Below are 16,680 nucleotides of genomic sequence, written 5' to 3' on the forward strand. Positions count from 1 at the left end.
GATAAGAGGAGTATATAATTGGATATAGATGACTAGATAGGCAGACAGTATATCTAAGTATTTTCATAATAAATACTAGGAGGAGGGGCATATCAGAGGAATGAGTCCATAAAGAACAGATATACCTACAAGTCCAGATTAGAAGTATTAAATTTAGAAAAATAAATTTAACAATATTCTAGCAAACACAATAAATACAGTTGAACTATGAACAGTATGCAGTTTTAGGGCACAGAAAATAGTATTTGCAATCTAACATTCATTTCAATAAGGGAGCTGGTTTAATCATAAAATCAGCTTTCGAAGTATAAGATTGGTTTAAAAGCCTGAAATTTGCCAATGAAGATATTCAACATAAATAATCACAATTAATAATTTGATGCTCTATTACTTAATATGATTTTCCAAAAAACACTGATTTGACATTAAATTTTATTAGATTATGAGTTTTTGAATACCAGTTTACAATTCTGAAAACTCCGAAATTAAGATATTGCGAGGCGATGTCTTATTTCATTTGGCAGCAAACACCGATATAAGCCCATTTATCTCTAAGTGTGAATGTTTATGTTTTGCTGAAAAATTACTAATGTGCATAATTATGCAGTATCACCTTATTAGTACTACCATATGTACATATTTTATTTAGGTATCTGTATTACCTAAAAACCATAAAGTTAAAATTTGGAAACAAATTAGATTCAAGAATTTAAAGCAAGAGACTGCAGACCTATAGTTAGTTATATACAATAAGAATCTAGCCATCTGATACAAGCAGAACATTAAAATGAGAAAAATCAAACATATATAATAGGTTTCCAAATCAACATATTAGGTAAGTGTTCCACAAGAAATTATCAACCAAATTTCAAGTTATAGTCTACTATGAAAACCAAACTGGAATACATGAAAAATCCTAAAAAACAAATGAAAAAAAAAGAAAAACATTCTTCCTGTTTTCCTCATGTGCTAGAAATACAGATACATGAAAAATATAGTTCATAAAAATTATATTAAAATCCAGTATCACTGGTTAACTCACAGATGTTACTGACTTCTAAAATAGCACAGGAGAGCTGGGTGACAGCACAGCAGTAGGGCATTTGCCTTGCATGTGGCCAACCCAGGATGGCCCTGGGTTCAATTCCCAGCATTCCCTATGGTCCCCCAAGCCTGCCAGGAGTGATTTCTGAGTGCAGAGCCAGGAGTAACCACTGAGTGTCACCGGGAGTGACCCCCCCAATAAATTAAATTAAATTAAATTAAAAGCTTATTTTAAAATAAACAAACAAGTAAACAAACAACACAGGACAGGGACAATTACAAGTTGAGTGCATGCTTTCCCTATGGGAAGCCTGGGTTCAATCCAGATCCCTAGCAAATATCTCAAATACCCCAAAGCACTGTTAGGAGCAACCCCCAAGCAACCCCCAGAAGCGGCTCAAAGGAAACAAACAAAAAAGTAATACAGGACAAAGTACAAGAACACATGCCCTCAAAGCCCGATGCCCCTATTTTCCCCTGCCAACTACATGGCTCAAATAGCACTGCTAGCTATGAACCTGCTGGACCCCACTTTTGGCTGGGGCTAAAGTGCCCAAAAGTTCTGAACAACTCAGTTGCTAACAGTTGGGCCATGTACTACCAGAAATTATTCTAAGAACACTGATCACCATTAAAGAAGGACCACTGGAAATATGATAAAAGTAAAATAAGAGTGTGTGTGCATACAACATATATACATATATGAGAGAAAACTGATCTCTTAATGAATTATAATAATGTTAGATTTTATATCTGTAATTACTTTGTATTAATGATAAACTGTTCTGTCTCATCATGAGAGAATAATCCAAATTCTTTTTGCCACTGTTTTTGGAGTCATGCGAGAAGATATTCAGATCATACCCCTGGCTCATGGATCATTCAAGGATCATTCCTTGAAGTGCTCAGGCCATATGGGGGTATCAGAGATTGAAGCAACATCAGCCACAAACAAAATAAGTTCTCTGTCTGCTGTAGTATCTGTAGTATCTTTTTAGCCTTTAACCTGCTAATATATTTTCTTTTGATTTTTGGGTCATGTCCAACATTGCTCAGGGTTAACTCCTGGCTCTGTACTCAGGGACCACTTTTGGTGGGCTAGGGAGAACCACATGGGGTACTGGGAAATGAACCCAAGTAAGCCTCATTAAAGGCAAATGAACTGCCTGCTGTACTATTGCTCTACCCCCAAACCAAGCAAGTTTTGATTGATTTGTTCCTTTATTTTGTTGGTGTTAAAGACAGAAACATGCTTTTGCCAATCCAAAAAAACAGTAATGAGCATCACAGGGAAGGATTTCAATAAAGTAAATTAAAATTTTAGAAAGTTTCTTGGGACACAGTTAATAGGTAAGTTATACTAAAAGTATATTCTATGCAAAAATAAATGTCACATGCATGGTAAAGTAATTAAAACCTTCACACACCACGGTATACCAACAGCAAGTATACAGCTCCATTACAGGAATTACATACTAAACTAAAGGCACCAGTCTGATTTCCTTCATTTTTACCCAGTGAATTAAGATACAGAGAACTAGCAATGTTTGAAATACATTTCAATAATGGTAAAATAAAGACTTTCCAGTAATCTTTTGTTTTGTGTTGATTTAGTTTCATTTTTTATTCTTTTAAAAATATTTAATGATCTGATCCTAAACAGTAACCTTGCATTTGACTGGTTTCAGGGAACAATGTAGCTATGAAAGAGGGGAAAGAAACAAATTATATTTTTTATTTGTACATACCTGAAGATTGGCAAAATCCAGTATGTGTAGACAGGACTGAATTTTCAGTCACGGGTTTAATTTTCTGTTCATCACTGCTCTCCTCACCTGCAGAATTCAGATCATCCCCTCCTATATCAGAAGATGATGAAGTAATGTCAGCTTGCTTCCGTTTAGTGCTTGTTCTTAGAGAGTTTCTAATTTTCTCTTTAACTCCACCTCCCTTCTTCTTAGCTGCATTTCTTGGTTTCTTCAGCTCTTTATTATCTTCAAAACTTTCCTCTGTGTCAGATGATGATGAACCACTTTGCACTCCCTTGGTATTTCTCTTTAAATTTAAATTCCTTCTTTCTCTTAATTCTATCATTTTCATTCTCTTATCAGAATTATAATCCTCTTTCATCGAATTGTCAGACGATGAACAATCTTGTCTCTTCTTTGAATTCTTTTCAGGCAAGTTGCTCCTTTTCTTGTCTCTTCCAGATGCTGCAGTTTTACTTCTTTTATCTTCAGAAGAATCACAACTCTCTCTTTTCCCTGATAATTTCTCACCAACATCAGATAATTCATCCTTCTTTTTAGAAGCTTTCTCTTTTTGTTTTTCAGTTTTCTTTTCCCCAGTTGAATCATGCTTATTTTTCATGCCCATTGAAAAGTTACATAGTTCTTCTCCGTCAGGTAATTTCTCAATGCCATCGGATGATGATTCATACTGCTGTTCCATCTTAATCGCCTTTTTCAAGTCTATAGATGTGATTTCTTTTTCTTCAGCACCCTTTTTGCTCTGCTTCTTGTCATCATCAGAGGATTCATCACTCTGCTCTTTCTTTGAGAATTTTTCAGCAACATCAGATAAGCCAGCTTGCACTTTCTTACACATTCTGGTTTTCAGATGCTTACTCCTTTCTTTAACTCCATCATCCTTTATTTCCCCTGGAGAATTAAAATGGTCCTCTTTCCCAGAAGAAAGTTTATCAGCACCATTGGAGGAAACACCTGGTTGCTGCTTCTGGGAGAGTAAATCTCTTAATCCCATAAGCTTATCTTTATCAACTGTCCCTTCAGTAGAAGAGACATTTGCTTTCTCTTCTTTCATTTCAGCATCATCAGATGATTCTTCTTGTGCCGTTTTTGCACTTTTCTGCCGCTGTTTATCCAATAGTTTTTTGTTATATTTCTCATCTTCAGAAGAATCATAATCTTGTTTATTTGAAACTCTTTTTTTCGTTGTTCTTGTAGCTCCAATTTTGCTCATACTCTTGATTTCTTTTTCTAATTCAGAATCGTAATTGGAAGATTCGGACTGATTTTGACGTCTCTTTTTAGAAATGACACACCTTTTAGTTGATTTTCCCTTTTTAGTATCGAAATCTGAACCAGAAGAACTTTTTCGTTTCCTTTTCCCTTTGTCAGATTCCCTTTGCGTTTTTAAATTATACAGAGGACTTTCATTATTTGTATGAGTTTCATTAATATCAGTATCTGAAGAAGAACTGTTACTCATCCTAGTTACCTTTTTGAGGACAGCTAGCATTTCATCAGAATCTGAATTTTGATCAACAATCTCTGACTGTTTAGATTTAGGTAATTTACTAGATTTAGGATTATTCATAGCCCTGTCGGAAGAATTATGCTTATCCTTTTTTCTAATTGAAATGGAGAACTTTTGTTTTATATTACTTTCTTCCTCTGAATTAGATGTTGCAGGATTGGTTTCTGTCTGTCGTCTCAATGGTGTAGTCTTTACACGTGGGGATCTTCGAAGGTCAGGATCTTCTGAAAGTGAAGGCACTTCACTTTCAGCTAAATGTTCATTATCATTATTTTCCTGGCCAAGTCCACAGTTCTCTGGCTTGAGGTTCAGACCAGAACTTTTATCTTGTAGAACTTCCTGACAATCAGCACCCTTCACTGGAGAATTAGAAAGAGAAACAGGGGTGAGTTTGACATATAATTCTTTAGTTACTTTAGCTGTAGTTTTTGACTTAATACATCCTCTGTTGTCTTTTGAAGTCATATTTAATTTTACAGAACTCTCCAGATCTTGCTCATTCCCACTGTTTCCATCACCCTGGTAATCAGCTGAATTTTGAACTTCCATAGCTATATCAAGGTTCTCAAAAATGTCTTCTGGAACTGATGAAGGAACGGACACGATATCCATGTCTAAGTCTTCAGATGTGTTAGCAGGCTGATACTGAGGTTCGTTTTTATCGGGTTTCTTATGTTCACTACTGGTGCTTTTATTTGCTCTTTGTTCCTCCACTGGAAGAGTCTGATCCATGTGTTCACTGTCTACCTGCTTTCTTAGCAATTTTGCTTCTGACTTTGAAATATCCTTCCTCTCCATAACCAAAGGTTTGTCTCCTTTTCGCACTTTTGCTTCACACTTAGCATATATCATTTTATGCTCTTTGGTATTTTTCTCTTTGTTTAGAGCTCCCAAAGACTGAAGCTCTGAATTTAAATCTTCTTCTAATGCAAAATGAGCTTTCTTAATATCAGCTAACACAGATTTAAAAGCCTTAAACTGACGTAATTTTGTAGCAGAATTGATTTCTGAATTATCTGCTGTTGCCTGCCTCAAAAACTTAATATAACTGGAATTCATGTTTGTTGTGGTCTCAACCAGCTTTTTGGCCTTCTTAATCATCTCTTTAGGTACAACTAGTGCTGAGTAAGAGTAGGTTACTGAGCCAGAGCATGAGTCATCTAATTTCTTTTCTTCCCCATTACAATTGGAATTATTTTTCTTTGGAGAAAATCTGGATGTGTGATCATAGACTTTATTACTCTTTTCATTATCAACCTTTATCTTCTTCTTATTTTGCTGCAACAACTGCTCTAAATTTTCAAATACGCTGTTACAAGCAGTGACCAAGTCCAACAAAGGCTCAGGATGACAGATGTAGCAATACCATTGGTTGTTTTCATCCATGATGGTAGATAGCTCCTTTCGACCAAGGTTGCGCAGAATGCATTTCTTGCAGAAAGCATTATGGCAAAAATCACAACAAATCAAATTTCCACCTTCTGCACACCACCTAAAATCATTTAAAGAATCAAATATTAAAAACATGTTAATTTTCATTATTAAATCTTCTAGCAATTTTATTAATAACCTAGATCATCATCACCGTATTCTTTATTGGAAACTTAAAACGTAAATCTAAGACTTGTGAGGTACCCTAAGTTTTCTATTAAAATATTAATTTCGGGGCCGAGAGATAGCATAGAGGTAGGGCATTTGCCATTCATGCAGAAGGTCATCGGTTCAAATCCCGGCATCCCATATGGTCCCCCATGCCTGCCAGAAGCGATTTCTGAGCGTGGAGCCAGGAGTTACCCCTGAGCACTGCCAGGTGTGACCCAAAAAAAAATTAATTTCTCCTGGGAGGGATCTACAGTTTGGAAAAAAATATAAAAGGTGTTTCCTGGGGAGGAGGGAAGGAGGCAGCAAGGAAGCATGGAGCAGTTGAAAGGGAGAAAGAGCGTTCTTGAGAGACAGCCAAAGGAGAAGCAGCAGAGAGAGGCTGCTTGGAAAGTTTAGCACAGAAGCCATGTGAGAAAATGCACATGGCGGATAGGGCCATAAAATAAAGTTGACTCCTATGAAACTTAAACTGACTGCCTGTGAACTTATTTCGCCACTACTACCCTTCACCAGATCCACTAGCAGAATGGGCAAATGTGCCAATCAGAGAAAGGCCTCACCCCACCACTAGGACTTTAGACCTTTTCATATTAATTAAAACAACTAAGACTTTGTGACTAAAAGAAATGTCAATTAATGACACTAACGAAGATACTAACTACAAAATAGGAAAATTGTAACAAACTACATAAATTCCTCCAACAAAAGTATGTGTGCAATGCAATTGATATTGATAGTACTTATTACCTACCTACATTGTTCATCCATTCCGTCTGAGTCACGACTAATATCATCACTCATGTAATATTTAAAGCAATTCTATTAAGAGAAAAAAAAGATTGCGAAGTTTTATCCAAAATTTAACCATTCATAAAGTACAAAATATTTAAGCCATTAAAAGTCTTTAAATCAAAAAAAAAGTAAAATGTGTATATGAAAGTAAAGCCATTAAAATTCTTTAAATAAAAAAAAAGTAAAATGTGTATATCAAAGTAAAGCAATGTGCATATGAACCCAATCTCTTTACAAATGCTAAGCAGCAATAATTCATAGACCAGTGTTTATGGTTGGAAACTACTACTCTACAATGAATGAAACAAACTAGTGGTTTTCAACTTTTTCACACCTGTAGACTAGCAGTTGGGAAAAAAAAACCCACTAGATTATAGATACAAGAATTTCCAAAATGTTAATTTCATGAAAATAGATTTCTTTAGTAGGCAAAACTATTCTTAATATAATAATTTATAAAAAGATTTTGATAGGGCCAGAGTGGTGGCACAAGCGGTAGGGAATTTGCCTTGCATGTGCTATGTATGATGGACCGTGGTTTGATCCCAAGGTGTCCCATATGGTCCCCCAAGCCATGAGTGTTTTATGAGTACATAGCCAGGAGTAACCTGAGCGTCACCAGGTGTGGCCCAAAAACAAAAACAAAAAAATATTTTGATAAAGTAAGTTTGATTTCATATGACTATTAAAGCAACACATAAATTTTACTAGATGTTTTAACTATTTAATACATTTAATTAAAACCATACCTACACAGCCAGTATGTGAGTAAATAGGCAACATTATCATTTATTAGCCTATATTTTCTTTAAATATTAAAATATATATTATCCAAGGCTGTGGCATTAAGTCAATTTTGAGAAAAAATTAATAACTATGTATATATATCATCGAATAGACAATAAAAAGTAACAAAAGTAAAAATCATGTTCAAAATCTAAGTGTGAAAAGACACCCACAAATGCATGTCTGTACTGGGCCACCTACACAGACTCACTATGTTCTTAAAAGAGATATAAACCAAAGGAAGGATTGATAGCACAGAAGTTAGGGCTTTGTATATGCCACCCCAAGTTCGATTCCCAGGATTTAATATGGTCCTTCGAGCCCACCAGGAGTGATTTCTGTGTGTAGAGCCAGGAATAATCTGTGAACAGAGCATGGTGTGGCCCAAAATACAAAATAACAACAACGAAAAGAAATAAACCAAGCCATGAAAACTCATTGGCAATCTCGGGAGGAAAAGGTGAACCAAGTCCAAGCCCTACTGAAATTACACCTGCTATATCCATAACCAATAATCGCTGTTTTGTCTAATGCCCTGTCACCTCTACAACTCTCTACAGAGATACCAATCTGACCAAACCCTATGTATGCCAGTATTTGGGCTAATACCACCATATCACTAGGGATGTTTTAGACTGAGTATGGACACTATTTGCTTGTACTTCCAAGAACCAGGCAGCTATAATCACACCCACAAAAGCCACAGTATCAGAAATAGTGTATTGAATTGCTGGATTACTCAGCCACACGACAAATTCACTTGTTTAATACAGTTATCCCTCTTGACATAGCAATAAGGCAAGGAAAAGATATAAAGGGCATCCAGATAGGAAAGGCAGAAGTCAAGCTCTCACTGTTTGCAAATAACATGATACTATATTTATAAAATCCTAAAGACTCCACCAAAAAGCTTCTAGAAACAACAGATTCATATAGCAAAGTGGCAGGCTACAAAATTAACACACAAAAGTCAATGGCCTTCTTATACACTAATAATGATAGAAAAGAAATGGACATTTAAAAATCCCATTCTAGTGCTCGCTTCGGCAGTACATATAGTAAAATTGGAACGATACAGAGAAGATTAGCATGGCCCCTGTAAAAGGATGACACACAAATTCGTTCCATATTTTTAAAAAATCCCATACTTGGGGCCGGCGTGGTGGTGCTAGAGGTAAGGTGTCTGCCTTGCGAGCACTAGCCTAGGACGGACCACGGTTCAATCCCCCGGCGTCCCATATGGTCTCCCCAAGCCAGGAGTGACTTCTGAGCGCATAGCCAGGAGTAACCCCTGAGCATCACTGGGTATGGGTGCCCCCCAAAAAAGTCACATTCACATTACTGCCACACAAACTCAAATCCTTGGAGTCAACTTAACTAAAGAGGTGAAGAGATTTATACAAATAAAACTACAAATGCCTGCTTCAAGATATAAAAGAGAACACAAAGAAATGGAGGCACATACCCTGTTCATGGATTGGGAAGATTAACAACATTAAAATGGCAATACTCCCCAAAGCACTGTATGCTTTAATGCAACTCCTCAAAGAATATCCATGGCATTCTTCAAAGAAGTGGATCAAACTCTCCTGAAATTCATTTTGAACAAAAAAATACCGAAGAATAGCTACAACAATCTTTAGGGAAAAGAAAATGGGAAGCACCACGTTCCCCAATTTTAAATTGTATTACAAAGCAATAATCATTAAAACAGCATGGTACGGACCAGAGAGATAGTATGGAGGTTAGGCATTTGCCTTTCATGCAAAAGGACAGTGGTTGAATCCCGGCATCCCATATGGTCCCCTGTGCCTGCCAGGGGCAATTTCTGAGCATAGAGCCAGAAAGTAACCCCTGTGCGCTGCCAGGTGTGACCCAAAAACCAAAATAAATAAATAAATAAATAAATAAATAAATAAATAAATAAATAAATAAATAAATAAATAAATAAATAAATAAATAAAACAGCATGGTATTGGAGTAAAGAAAGACCCTCAGATCATTGTAATAGATTTCAGTATTGAGAATGTTACCCGACATACAATCATTGATAAAAGGGCAAAAATGCAAAATGAGGCTGGAGAGATAGCAGTAGGGCATTTGCCTTGCACATAGCCAACCCAGATCTATTCCCAGTATCCCATATAGTCACATGTGCCTGCCAGGGGCTATTTCTGAGTGCAGAGGCAGGAGTAATCCCTGAGCGCTGCCAGGTGTGATTCCTCCACAAAAATAGCAAAATGGAGCAAGGAAAGCCTCTTCAACAAGTGGTGTTGGGACTTGTCAGCCACAAGCAAAAAGCGAACTCAGTTGTCTACCTAACACCATGCACAAAGATCAAATCCAAATGGATTAAAAACCTTGATATCAGACCCAGAACCATAAGGTATATAGAAGAACATGTGGATAAAACATTCCATGACATTGAACTAAGGCATCTTCAAAGATGAAATAGCACTCTCCAAACAAGTGAAAGCAGAGATAAACAGATGGGACTGTATTAAACTGAGAAGCTTCTGCACCTCAAAGGAAACAGTGCCCAGGATACAAGAGCCACCCACTAAGTGGGAGAAACTATTCCCTCATCAAATAAGGAGCTAATATCCAAAATATACAAGGCTCTGACAAAACTTAACAAGAAAAAACCATCTAACCCCATCAAAAAAGGTGAGAAGAAATGAAGACAATTCTTCAAAGAAGAAATACAAATGGCCAAAAGGCACATGAAAAAATATAACATATCACTAATCATCAGGGAGATGCAAAGCAAAACAGCAATGAGTTACCGTCTCATGCCACAAAGACTGGCATACATCACAAAGAACAACAATCAGGAGAGATAATATATCAGCTGTGAGACAGCACAGCAGAAAGGTGTTTGCTTTGCACACAAACAACCCGGAACAGACTCGGATTCAATTTCCAGGACCCCATATAATCTCCCAAGCCTGTCAGGAGCGATTTCTGAGCATAGAGCCAGGAGTAATCGCTGAGCACCATTGGGTGTGGCCTATCCCCCCCACCAAAAAAAAAAGACAAAAAAAAAAAGGACAATTGGTGCTGGCAGGGATGTGGTAAGAAAAGAACTCTCATTCACTGCTGGTGGAAATGCCATCTAGTCCAGCCTTTATGAAAACCATATGGAGATTTCTCAAAAAACTGGAAATTGAAATCACGTATGATCCAGCTATACCACTCCTAGGGATAGACCCTAGGAACACAAAAACACAACACAAAGATGCCTTCTGCACACCTATATTCATCGCAGCGCTATTTACTATAGCCAGAATCTGGAAACAACTCAGGTGCCCTTCAACAAATGACTGACTAAAGAAACTATGATACATATACACAATGAAATATGATGCAGCCATCAGGAGAGATGAAGTCATGAAATAATCCTATACATGGGTGGACCTGGAAACTATTATGCTGAGTGAAATGAGTCAGAGGTAGAGAGATAGACACAGAGTAGTCTCACTGATCTATGGGATTTAAGAAAAACAAAAGACATTATTGTAATAATACCCAGAAACAATAGAGATGAGGTTTGAAAGGAATAGCCCATAATATGAAGCTTATCACAAAGAGTGGTGAGTACAGTTAGAAAAATAACTACACTAACAACTATCATGGCAATGGTAATAAGACAGAGAAAAGCAGAATGCCTATCTGGAAGACAGGCAGGGGTGGGGGAGAAGGGAGATGGGGGGCATAGGTGGTGGGAATGTTGCACTGGTGAAGGGGGGTATTCTTTTTATGACTTAAACCCAACTACAAACACGTTTGTTATCATGGTGCTTAAATAAACATATTATTTAAAATAAAATACTGTCATCCCCATAGGACACTCCAGTTTAGATGCCAATGTGTAGTTGACATCACTTAATGTTCAGAAAGAAATTAAATAACAGAATGGTCAGCTATCAGTAAAAGGTAAGAGCTTACTAAATGTTCTGAGAATGACTTAATGACCTGTTTGGAAATATAATAATTTTCACAAATTTGCTTGTTACTAGTCTTTTTCTTCCTCTGCTTTTTCTTCTTTCTTTCTTTTTCTCTTTCTATTCTTTTAATAATTTTGTTCTTGCTTATCTGGAAACAAATGCATTACAACTATGTCAACCATGTGATAGATGAATAATAAATCAATAATAACAATAAATAATAAGTGAATGATAAAGTAAATTAAATGAAAAATAATCCAAATTTGTGCAACTAAATTCCTTTTCATAGGCTAGATTTTTTGACTATCAAAACTCTTGATTACTAAAATAGGATAGGATCAATTTTCTTTAGAAAGAATACAAATGACTGTTTTATAATCTGTATTGCCAAAACAAAGGAAAACATTATAAGCCTAGAAATATGAAATTTAGCTATCACAATTTAAAATTAGATGCTATAACATATATCTTAGATTGTCTATTAAAGAAAAAGAGACCATTTTTGATTTTTACTTTTGCGCTATACCTAGCTATTCTGTTGGCTCTGCACTCAGGAATCATTCCTGTCAGTGCTATAAAAACTATATGAAATGACAAGGATCAGGTCAGCCACTTTCAAGGCAATCATCTTACCGACTGTACTACTCTCCAGCCCCAGGATACAAATTTTAAGAGGACAAAAAAAGGGGCTTGGAAGACATGCTTTTGCATGCTTGCTCAAGTACTCAAATCTGACCCAACATCAAATGGAACCCAGAAGCACTCAGTGTGACCCTGGTAATTCCCAGAATTATTCCCAGGGGGAATTCCCAGAGGGATCAAGGCTACCAGATCAAGCATTCCTGGACGATTTCATAGTTTCCATCCTCTAAATACTGCTGGGGAGGCCCCTAGTTTAAAAAAATAATATAGAGGATCTATGGACCAAAGTGACAGTAATGTGTAAAGTACTTGCTTTGCATGTGAACAATCTGGATTTGATTGCCAGCATACATATAGCTAATCGAGACAGTCAAGAGTGATCCCAGAGTGTGGAACCAGTAAGTCCTGACTGCCAGGTGTGACAAAAAAAACAAATACAAAAAACTGGAACTGGTCTGTACCTCTACTTCAAAATAGGCACTTAATTCAAGAAGGCATTTGAAACTAACCTAGTCTGGGGCTGGAGAGATAGCACAGTGGTAGGGCATTTGCCTTACATGCAGCTGACTCAGGACAGAGGTGGTTCAAATTCCAGCATCCCATATGGTCCCCCGTGCCTGCTAGGGGCGATTTTTGAGTGCAGAGCCAGGAGTAACCCCTGAGCGCTGCCGAGTGTGACCCAAAAACCAAAAAACTAATCTTTACAGTAATATGATTTGGGGAAAACAAATCTTGATATCACTATTTAAAACTAACTGCAAGTTATTAATTTTAAAAAGTATATATAGATTATTAAAATATATTTAAAACATATGAAACATTTTTAATTCTATTATCCCCTCATTATATCAAAACTCTTCATATTGAGACTTTAGATTTGAAGAACTAAAATATTGACAACACTATAAAACGTATGTGCACAAAAAGTTTTGACTTTGCATTACATCACTCTATTGCAAATCTATCAGCCTTTGAAATCCAAGTTGTTTGTGTCTAGAGTGTGCTGAAACAATCCAATTTTTTTTCGTTTCGGGGTCACACCTGGCAGTGCTCAGGGGTTACTCCTGGCTCTATGCTCAGAAATCGCTCCTGGCAGGCTCGGGACCATATGGGATGCCGGTATTCAAACCACCAACCTTTTGCATGTAAGGCAAATGCTTTACCTCCATGCTATCTCTCCCGCCCAGAACCAATCCAACTGTACTAGGATAATTCCTGTCGACGTTTCATATACCTGTGTATATCGTATCCATTATAAAGATCCTCTGCCCATCTCTAAGTTCCAGATGTCTGCATGCTCCTACTGTACACCATGTATCTGCTATCATGTCTTTTATTTATGTTCCCCTTCCCCAGTACAATTTAATCCCTCCCAAGACAGAGACCATTTCAAAGTGAATGTTTCACTTTGTTCACTCAAAAAGTCTGACACGTGGCATTCAAATATTTGTGTAGTATATTATGAACTGATTGTTAATTACCTTACAAATAAGTACGTGCAGAGAAGGATGTCTATAAATGGAATCTTTCTGAAAATGATTAACCTGCTGTCCACAAGCTGTGCAGCTCACAATCCCATGAAGCCCATCTTCTAAGAGAAAGGAATGACCATTATTCATACATACACCTTCAAACAGAAACATATTTGTTGGTTAGCCTTTTAAAACTTTCATATTCCTAGTACTTCAAAATCCTTGGAAAAATTGAACATTTTGTATTCAAGTAAAAAGATGGATAATTGAATAAATAACAACTGTGGTAGATTACAGAGCAACAAGTCCTAGTCTGTTTCCTTTGATAGGTTCAAATTCTTTTTCTAAAAACAAATTGATATAATTTGAATAGCCTTCACTAAAGTCATTCTAAAAGCAGGGCCCACGAGTTAATTTTCATTTTGCTATTGGGTAGCAAATAAATTCTGTATTGATTCTTAAGGAATGGAGGAACATTGATATATGTGGAACAGATTCTTCTGTAACCCTTTATATAACCTTAGTATGTCATAGTTTTTGTTTCTCAAAATAGAATTGTCTACACAGAAGTGTTCAATATAATATGTAAAAACCTATTTCCTTACTAAGATGTACTTCAATACCATCCAAAATTTCCATTAATAGCCCTTCTTTTAGGTCTATTCCACACTGCACTCTATTTTCATGCTGTTTAATAATTCCATATAAAAATAAGTGAGACCTATGGGAAGATCCACTTGAGACCGTTTTGTAGGTATCTGGAGGAAAACAATACAATACAAAAACGAAATTGAGAGGACCCTCTCCTGCTTGCTCCAGTTTGTTTTAAGTCTTGCCCTCAGTTTAATTAAGGCGATGCCAAGATGAACATTAGAATCATCTGAAGAATCTTTTAAAAATCAGACTTAGTCAATCCTAATCCTAAACCACTGAATGTAAATCATATACACATCTTTTTAAACTTTACAACAGATGATTCTGATGTGCTGTCAAAAACTTAATCTAAATAAGGGCCAGAGCCATAATATGTGGGTAAGGTGCTTCTCTTACATGTGGCTAGTCCAGGTTTGATTACTAGTATCCCATATGGTCCCTGAGCCCCACCAGGAATGATCCTTAAGTACAGAGTAAGGAATAGGTCCTGAATATCACTGAGTGTGATCCAAAACCAAAAATAATATAGTAAGTCATGATTCAAAAGAGGTTAAAAGTAGAAAGAACCCTCTATATCACTGAATTTAAAAATAAGAAAATGGGTGGACCGGAGAGATAGCACAGCAGTAGGGTGTTTGCCTTGCACGCTGCCAATCCAGGACTGACAGTGATTTGAATCCCGGGTTTCATTATGATCCCCCCTTCCCCTGCCTTCTAGGAGCGATTTCTGAGCACAGAGCCAGGAGTAACCCATGAGCGTCACCGGGTGTGGTCAAAAAAAAAAAAAAAGAAAGGAAAGATAGAAAGAAAACAATATACCACATACATTTCTCAACTTTTTATTTTGAGGGGACCACACCCAGCAGTGCTCAGGGGTTACTCCTGACTTTGTACTCAGAAATAGCTCCTGGCAGGCTCTGAGGACCATATGGGATGACGGGATGCCAGGATCAAACCCAGGTCCATCCCCAGTCGGTAGCATATAAGGCAATTGCTCTACCACTGTGCTATGGCTCTGGCCCCAACCCCCCTTTATTTCCAGAAAAAAAGAGGGTGAAATGGGTTAAGGAGTTCAAGCCTTCTGCTCCTAAGAAGCAGGAAGTTCAGTGGAAGTCATAAACACAAGAGAGCCAAGCAAGCGTTTTCCTGAAACCTGAAGTATTTATTAGGAAGGAATAGACCACAACCAGAGGTAAAAATTTCTCACCTTTAAAATTTGCATTTTGTGCTTTTCTTTTTTTTTTTTTTTTTTTTTTTTTTTGGTTTTTGGGCCACACCCTGTGACGCTCAGGGGTTACTCCTGGCTATGCGCTCAGAAGTTGCTCCTGGCTTCTTGGGGGACCATATGGGACGCCGGGGGATCGAACCGCGGTCCGTCCTAGGCTAGTGCAGGCAAGGCAGGCACCTTACCTCCAGCGCCACCGCCCGGCCCCATTTTGTGCTTTTCTTAGTTTCAAAGTCCAAAGAACCTTGGGACCAAAGTTTGTCACAAATCTTTTAGAGTTAAAATAATGCACCTTTCCAGAAAACATAGAAGTGAAGGTTCACTATAAATGCTATCAGTATTTCATTTTAGTTTTCCTACATCCTGCTTGACTTTAAATATCACTATTTTGTATTTTCCTTCACAGAAACAAATACACAGTGTATTGTTTGATTCCAGGTAATGACTGCATACAAAAAAACTAACAATAAATATATATGCTAGAGTTTGATTCCTCTATCTAATCTTAGATAATATTTATTAAGTATTTTATGTGCAACTCTGTATACATATCACTCAAACAATGAAACTACATGATTCTTTGAAGAATTTGTACCCTGTGTGAATAACTTTATAAAAGATATTCACTGCATAAATTAGGATATTTAAAAGATTAAAAACAAATAATAACTTTACAGTTGGAAAATAGTGGTTTGCTCATACAAAAAAACCCATACAGCAGCAGGCCAGAGTGATAGCACCGCAGGAAGAGCATTTACTTTGCAGGAAGTCGACCCAAGTTCAATCCCCAGCATCCCATGTGGTCCCCAGAGCCTGCTAGGAGTAATTTCTGAGCACAGAGCAAGGAGAAAACAAGTGCTGCTGGTTGTGGCCCCAAAACAGAACAAGCAAAAAAATCTATACAGCAACAAAAAGTAAAATATATGATACACATTAACTAACATGAACACATTTCAAAAACAATTTTGAATGAGAAATGCTGCAAGTTTATATAATTTATATAATAAAACAAATGTATTATTAATAAATTTACATATTAAAACATGTATAAAACCAAACACATGCATAAAAACTTTAGGATAATTCTTACCTGATGAGTAGAAGAAAGGGGAAATGGATGAAAATAGGATTAAACCTATTTTATTTGAGATCTAAAGCAAATTTTATAAAATGCAAAAATAAAACTTCATGTATTTGTTTCTGCAAATGTGTATTTTAGTCTTTTATTTTTGGTTAT

General features: G+C 36.7%; 1 protein-coding gene and 1 pseudogene across 1 annotated transcript in view; one reads left to right on the top strand and one right to left on the bottom strand.

The window, feature by feature from the left end:
* Positions 1–16,680, bottom strand: part of ATRX (ATRX chromatin remodeler) — a 175,668-nt gene that overhangs the window by 95,135 nt on the left and 63,853 nt on the right. Inside the window, exons 7-9 of the mRNA XM_049767135.1 lie at positions 13,574–13,683; positions 6,677–6,744; positions 2,793–5,815 (exon numbers count right to left, since the gene is read on the bottom strand). Coding sequence (XP_049623092.1) covers positions 2,793–5,815; positions 6,677–6,744; positions 13,574–13,683 — 3,201 coding nt within the window. The remainder of the gene's footprint in view (positions 1–2,792; positions 5,816–6,676; positions 6,745–13,573; positions 13,684–16,680) is intronic.
* Positions 8,538–8,637, top strand: LOC126000276 (uncharacterized; annotated as a pseudogene).

Source organism: Suncus etruscus, chromosome X (genome assembly GCF_024139225.1).
Source record: "Suncus etruscus isolate mSunEtr1 chromosome X, mSunEtr1.pri.cur, whole genome shotgun sequence".
NCBI classification, from domain to species: Eukaryota; Metazoa; Chordata; class Mammalia; order Eulipotyphla; family Soricidae; genus Suncus; species Suncus etruscus.